The 7,935-nt window shown below is 43.9% G+C and overlaps 1 protein-coding gene across 1 annotated transcript in view; it reads left to right on the top strand.

Annotated features, from left to right (window-relative positions):
* Window positions 1–4,734: 4,734 nt before the first annotated feature.
* The window catches only part of LOC111674209 (amyloid-beta-like protein), a gene marked incomplete at both ends in the record, with an annotated part of 11,734 nt that continues 8,533 nt past the window's right edge, over window positions 4,735–7,935 (top strand). The window contains one exon of the mRNA XM_023433663.1: window positions 4,735–4,861. Within this exon, the coding sequence (XP_023289431.1) occupies window positions 4,735–4,861 (127 nt within the window). The remainder of the gene's footprint in view (window positions 4,862–7,935) is intronic.

Genomic DNA, 7,935 nt, shown 5'->3' on the forward strand with positions numbered 1-7,935 from the left:
TCGACGCGTTTCACTTCACCTTAATACGAATGAAATCCTACTTTAGGCCTTTAAGCAGAAGAAATGAAAGTACCTGCCACTTTTAAGACGCAAAGAGGGACGTTTATGATTCAATGTCAATACTTGAATAGGCTCTAGTTATCGTCAGTAGAATACCCAATATAAAAACCAACGTTGGCATCGTAGGTATTAATAAAAATCTCCTTTACCTACGTCGATCAAGTTCCTCGACGCGTTTCAGTTCACCTTAAGTGGATGTGAAAGTGTCATCCGAAAGCTCAGTCGTTCATAAAACTCTTCTACTAACTGGATGTCTCAAATCGTTTCATAAAAACGAACGTCGGCAACGTAAATATTAATAAAAATCTCCTTTACTTCCGTCGATCAAGTTCCTCGACGCGTTTCACTTCACCTTAATCCGAATGAAATCCTACTTTAGGCCTTTAAGCAGAAGAAATGAAAGTACCTGCCACTTTTAAGACGCAAAGGGGGACGTTTACGATTCAATGCCGATACTTGAATAGGCTCTAGTTCAGATAGGATAAGGGGCAATTTCGAGGCGAAGAAGCAGACTCGCCGACCTAGAAGTTGCCCGGTGGATAACGAAATACGTATCAGGTTTGGCTCTTCGTCCCTGTGAAAGCGGATCCGCAAAGTTCCCCTCGGCGGACTCGAAGTGCTTCAATTTTCCACGTGATCGGGGCGAACGTCGGACGGGACGAGATCTCGTAAAACCCGATGTCCCGAGACTTCCCTGGCGGTGATTTAGCGACGTTACGTCCTTTGGACCTCCTTTGGACATTCGTTGAGCGTTCGCTCGGGGGTGGCCGTCGAAGCCGGCTGGGGCGTCGCCCCCCCAGGAATTCGATATCGCATTAACTACCGAATGTTCAAGGAAATTTCCATGCGGCTGAAATTTAATTATAGTTCGCTTTGATCGCATTTTATGCTGCCTCTCCATTAGAGTCGCGCCCTCCCTCTCTCTCTCTCCTCCCCTACGTTATCGATTACCTCCGGAACGCGCGACGAGTACGTGTATCGCCCGGATGACTAAGGGTTGGTTCCAACTACATACTTCATTTCCGTTTCGGGTTTTAGATGCAGGACAGTGCTTATTTTCCATGGAAGTGAAACTTCCCTAATAGCGTAGAATAATTTCTACATATTTGCCAAATATCTCTAGCGACAGATTTTTTAAGATCTCTTGTAGATTTCATTCGAAGACATTAGNAGGGGTGGTGTTTCGGATTCGGCTCTTGGATATTTCTAGAGCACTAGAATAGCACCAAAATAATTCGAGAAGAGAACATGCAAAATGTTATTATTTCTACCTCTTCTCTCTTGGCGATTGTACGATCGGGGGTAGTTTTGGGGTGAAAGGGGTGATGTTTCGGACCTGGCTCTTGGATATTTCTATAGCACTAAAATAGCACCAAAATAATTCGAGAAGAGAACATGCAAAATGTTATTATTTCTACGTCTTCTCTCTTGGTGCTTATACGATCGGGGGTAGTTTTGGGGTGAAAGGGGTGATGTCTCGGATCTGGCCCTTGGATATTTCCAGAGCACTAAAAAAGCACCAAAATGCTGCATACTCGTTTTATCCGTAAATCTTTCCCTTAACGTAGAATGCACTGCGGGGGTGAACGTTCACTCAGCACCCCCACAGATTTTCGGTATAAGGGGTGGAGCACTAAAATCGAGGTTGGAGCATTAAAGTAGCACTAAAAGAGCACTAAATTCTCCAATAGGTTTCATTCCATATTTCCGATGTGGGGGTGCCTACTGTACATACATGATTTGAAGGGGGTTTCACTTCACCATAAGGGTCGCGAAGCCGGCCGCGCCGGCTTACAGGGCACGAGTCATAATTGCCCATTATCGAATAGTTTGTCAATTTGTCGAGTGAGCGCCGGGGTACGTAACTCGATTTAGCCCTAGCGGAGCGACGCTAATCGATCCTTCGTCCCTTGCATTCGCTCTCGTCGCGCCTCGAGCCCGAGTCGGGCCTTCGCGATCGCGTTAAACGCTTCATTAAAAGCGAACGAGTCGCCGTGGGAGCGTGATCGTTAATTAGGAAATAATAAGCGTCCCGAGAACGTCCCCGGGAATCCTTCCCCGATCCCGGTTAAGCGCCGGGGGCGCCTCCACTCGGCCTTGGCTCTTCCTCTCCCTCTCTCTGTCTCTCGTTTTGCATTTCTCGTTTCACGCTTTTACGGTTTTACGCTTTACGCTCGGCGTTTTACGCTCCGGGTTACGCGTTTTAAGCTCGGAAGCGAATCTCGGCTCTGGGGAAAAGGAGAAACCTCGGCGCCGATGACCGAGATGTCTAGGGCTTTGCCCGCTGAAGTTGGCGTCCTTTGCCGGGAGAAACTTGGTTTTTACACGAAGAGGGAAAAATTACGTCTGGTTGGACTGATGAATTACGCTCCATTGGTGATTGATCTCGAATGGGGTCTTTAAGGCGAAGCGAAACCCCCTTCAAATCGGTCGATTCGAATAAAACACTGTTTTTTAAGGGTATTGGACCAAATTGTCCAACACTTTGTCACATGACTCGTGATCATCTAAGAATTGTCCTGACACATTCAAAATTTGGATTTTTGGAAACAATTTTTTAACTTGGGTCAGACCAGAAACAGTGACGTCGAGCTCTCATATTTCGATCAGTATACAATTAACGACAATTTTACGACAATTTAGAACGCTCTGGTAATCGATAAACTCGCATTTGGACGGGATAAAGACGAAAAAAGTGTTTTATGCGCTTGTGTGCCAAAACGATGGGAATATGAGGTCTTGGAGGGAAAATTTAATTGACCTGGAAATCACAGATGGCGCAGAGGGTCCCTCTGCAGTAAATTAGGGCCCCAGAAAGCATGAATACTCAGGATAAGGATAATTCTTATTGATCACGAGTCATGTGTCAAAGTATCTTACACTTTGGTCCAATACCCTTAAAAAAAATGTTTTATTAGAATCGACTGATTTTAAGGTTTCACTTCACCCTAACACCTTATCACAGCTGTTGTAACTTTTGTGGAGAACATCGTAACTTTGCCGAGATAGGCGACAGCTCGAGAAATGTCGGCCACTCGGAAGAAGAGATGTCTCCTATACTGGTTATATGGATTATTTTTGTTTAGTTTAATTCACGATGGCTCTCTTGAATGGCGNGAGAACATCGTAACTTTGCCGAGATAGGCGACAGCTCGAGAAATGTCGGCCACTCGGAAGAAGAGATGTCTCCTATACTGGTTATATGGATTATTTTTGTTTAGTTTAATTCACGATGGCTCTCTTGAATGGCGAGAGACTCGCGATTAGCCCCTGGCAGGCATTGACGTTACATGCCTGCTGGGGAGCGCATATCCCTCGCTCCTTTTATGCTCGCCGGTTTTAAGCTTTTAAGCCCGATCGTACAAGCGACTCGTTTCCCGGCCTTTATATTCGAACCCGGAGGCATGGTTTCGTGTAAAAGCTGCGTTCTTTCCGTCCGAATGACCGAGTTGTCGAGATACGGAGACTCGTCCGGCTCGCTCGTTATATCCTCTGGTCGGCTTAACAGGGGACCGCTACTTTCAGAACTAGGTCGGCTCCGAAAAATCCCTAGTTGATGCGACATTAATGTCCGTTATTTTCGGCCACGCTATCGTATTTAGAAAGACCTATCGTAATCCTGGAAAAAGTCACCGGGAAACCGTCGCCAGTACGTTTGCCACCCAATCGATGACTTTAATTGCACGTGGATTTTGTGGGTGGTTTTGGGTGGACACCCGAGTGATGGGTTCTAGTCCAGAGAGTATGGGAAGTTTTTCCCCGCCTTGTAGATACGGTAGTTAAACATGCAAACGGAGGAGTAGTTCACGTTTTAAACAACCTTTTTGTTCATTTTATGCAGGAGTAGACTTTGTGGCCTGCCTTAGGTGGATGGTTTTGGGTGGGCACCCGAGTGATGGGCTCTAGACCCAGCGCGTATAGGATATTTTTCCCCACCTCGTAGCTACAGTAGTTAAACATGCAAACGGAGGAGTAGTTCACGTTTTGAAGAACCTATTTCTTCATTTTATGCAGGAGTACACTTTGTGGGCTGACTCAGGTGGGTGTCTTTGTGTGGACACCCGTGTGATGGGCTCTAGTTCAGCGAATATAGGATATTTTTCCCCGCCTTGTAGCTACAGTAGTTAAACATGCAAACGGAGGAGTAGTTCACGTTTTGAAGAACCTTTTTCTTCATTTTATGCAGGAGTAGACCTTGTGGCCTGACTCAGGTGGGTGTCTTTGTGTGAACACCCAAGTGATAGACTCTAGACCCAGCGAGTATAGGATATTTTTCCCCGCCTTGTAGCTACAGTAGTTAAACGTGAAAACAGAGTAGTTCACGTTTTGAAGAACCAATTTCTTCATTTTATGCAGGAGTACACTTTGTGGCCTGACTCAGGTGGGTGTCTGTGTGGACACCCGAGTGATGGGCTCTAGTCCAGCGAGTATAGGATTTTTTTCCCCACCTTGTAGATACGGTAGTTAAACATGAAAACAGAGTAGTTCACGTTTTGAAGAACCAATTTCTTCATTTTATGCAGGAGTATACTTTGTGGCCTGACTCAGGTGGGTGTCTTCGTGTGGACACCCGAGTGATCGGCTCTAGTGGGAACCAGCGATCGATCGACCGCATTCGTGCCTGGTTTGTGGACGAAGCCGTACAGTAAACCGATCCCTTTTCTTTTCTTCCAGGCTTACCCGAAGAGAGACATCACGAACATCGTCGAGTCCTCCCGCTACGTCAGGGTCAGCGGATGGTGCAAGCCAGGGCGGACCAAGTGCAAGCTCTCTCGATGGGTCAAGCCGTACAGATGCCTAGGTGAGAATTCCCTTTGCGTCCTTTGAAGACCCCTTTTTGCGTGTCAGCCGTTTCCACAAGGCGTCGAGGTGTCCTTTCTTCCCTGTGTCGAGGAACAGGGGGAGGAACCACGCCGTAGGGCCAAGGACTTCCCTTTGTTCCCCAACCAGGACGCTCACCGAGAAAGGAATATCCCCGGAAGCCTCCCCGAGTCGAAATTTCAGACCTACTTTGAACAAGGAAGGTATCCCAGGTCGATCCCTCCGATTTCATTTCTTTTATAAGATTTTATAGTAGACTAAAAACTAAGCGACACGTATTTTTTTTTATCTGCCATTGAACACTTTAAGGGGGTGAAAGCACCATCCAATATAAGGCCTGTGAGGGGTGGCTCACCCCATAATTTTTTTTCCTAATTGAGAAAATTATATTTTTCATTTATTGTTATGAGAGAGCTTTTCCAGGTGGATTGGTATAAAAAATATTATGTTCTTGTGCGTGAAACTGCCAAATCGCTCCTTGACATGCCTTACTTTGGATAGCGGTTTAACCCCCTTAAAGTGTTTAATGGCAGATAAAAAATACGTGTCGCATAGTTTTTAGTGTGCTATAATATATTATAAAAGAAATGAAATCGGAGAGATCGACATGGGATACCTTCCTTGTAAGTAGGCCCTTTTTTGGGCCCATTTAATTTACACAGAAGAAATAGAAGTATCTGCCATTTTTAAGATGCATAAGGGGACGTTTACGATTTAATGCCGATAATTGAATAGACTCTAGTTTTCGTCGGTACATCACCCAATATAATTCGACACTGCTGTCAATATAAAAACCAACGTAGGTATTTAGAAAAATCTTCTTTACCGTCGTCGATCAAGTTCCTCGACGCGTTTCACTTCACCTTAATAGGAATTAAATTCTACTTTAGGCACTTAAACGGAAGAAATTGAAGTACCTGCCACTTTTAAGACGCAAAGGGGGACGTTTACGATTTAATGCCGGTACTTGAATAGGCTCTAGTTTAGGCCGGTACTATACCCAACATAATTCGACACTGCTGTCAGTATAAATACGAACGTCAGCAACTTAGGTATTTAGAAGAATTTTCATTACCAACATCGATCAAGTTTCTCGACGCGTTTCACTTCACCTTAATACGAATGAAATCCTACTTTAGGCCTTTAAGCAGAAGAAATGAAAGTACCTGCCACTTTTAAGACGCAAAGGGGGACGTTTACGATTTAATGCCAATAATTGAATAGACTCTAGTTTTCGTTGATACATCACCCAATATAATTCGACACTACTATCAATATAAAAACCAACGTTGGCAACGTAGGTATTAATAAAAATCTCCTTTACCGACGTCGATCAAGTTCCTCGACGCGTTTCACTTCACCTTAATACGAATGAAGTCCTACTTTAGGCCTTTAAGCAGAGGAAATGAAAGTACCTGCCACTTTTAAGACGCAAAGAGGGACGTTTACGATTCAATGCCGATACTTGAATAGGCTCTTGTTTTCGTCGGTACAATACCCAATATAATTCGACACTGCTGTCAATATAAAAACCAACATCGGCAACGTAGGTATTAATAAAAATCTCCTTTATCTACGTCGATCAAGTTCCTCGACGCGTTTCAGTTCACCTTAAGTGGATGTGAAAGTGTCATCCGAAAGCTCAATCGTTCATAAAACTCTTCTACTAACTGGATGTCTCAAATCGTTTCATAAAAACGAACGTCGGCAACGTAAATATTAATAAAAATCTCCTTTACTTCCGTCGATCAAGTTCCTCGACGCGTTTCACTTCACCTTAATACGAATGAAATCCTACTTTAGGCCTTTAAGCAGAAGAAATGGAAGTCCCTGCCACTTTTAAGATGCAAAGGGGGACGTTTACGATTCAATGCCGATACTTGAATAGGCTCTAGTTTTCGTCAATAGAATACCCAATATACAAACCAACGTTGGCAACGTAGGTATTAATAAAAATCTCCTTTATCTACGTCGATCAAGTTCCTCAACGCGTTTCAGTTCACCTTAAGGGGATGTAAAAGTGGCATCCGAAAGCTCAGTCGTTCATAAAACTCTTCTAGATGTCTCAAATCGTTTCATAAAAACCAACGTTGGCAACGTAGGTATTAATAAAAATCACCTTTACCGACGTCGATCAAGTTCCTCGACGCGTTTCACTTCACCTTAATACGAATGAAATCCTACTTTAGGCCTTTAAGCAGAAGAAATGAAAGTACCTGCCACTTTTAAGACGCAAAGGGGGACGTTTACGATTTAATGCCAATAATTGAATAGACTCTAGTTTTCGTTGATACATCACCCAATATAATTCGACACTACTATCAATATAAAAACCAACGTTGGCAACGTAGGTATTAATAAAAATCTCCTTTACCGACGTCGATCAAGTTCCTCGACGCGTTTCACTTCACCTTAATACGAATGAAGTCCTACTTTAGGCCTTTAAGCAGAGGAAATGAAAGTACCTGCCACTTTTAAGACGCAAAGAGGGACGTTTACGATTCAATGCCGATACTTGAATAGGCTCTTGTTTTCGTCGGTACAATACCCAATATAATTCGACACTGCTGTCAATATAAAAACCAACATCGGCAACGTAGGTATTAATAAAAATCTCCTTTATCTACGTCGATCAAGTTCCTCGACGCGTTTCAGTTCACCTTAAGTGGATGTGAAAGTGTCATCCGAAAGCTCAATCGTTCATAAAACTCTTCTACTAACTGGATGTCTCAAATCGTTTCATAAAAACGAACGTCGGCAACGTAAATATTAATAAAAATCTCCTTTACTTCCGTCGATCAAGTTCCTCGACGCGTTTCACTTCACCTTAATCCGAATGAAATCCTACTTTAGGCCTTTAAGCAGAAGAAATGAAAGTACCTGCCACTTTTAAGACGCAAAGGGGGACGTTTACGATTCAATGCCGATACTTGAATAGGCTCTAGTTTAGATAGGATAAGGGGCAATTTCGAGGCGAAGAAGCAGACTCGCCGACCTAGAAGTTGCCCGGTGGATAACGAAATACGTATCAGGTTTGGCTCTTCGTCCCTGTGA

This window comes from Orussus abietinus, unplaced genomic scaffold (assembly GCF_000612105.2).
Source record: "Orussus abietinus isolate OABI.00-Male unplaced genomic scaffold, Oabi_2.0 scaffold919, whole genome shotgun sequence".
NCBI classification, from domain to species: domain Eukaryota; kingdom Metazoa; phylum Arthropoda; class Insecta; order Hymenoptera; family Orussidae; genus Orussus; species Orussus abietinus.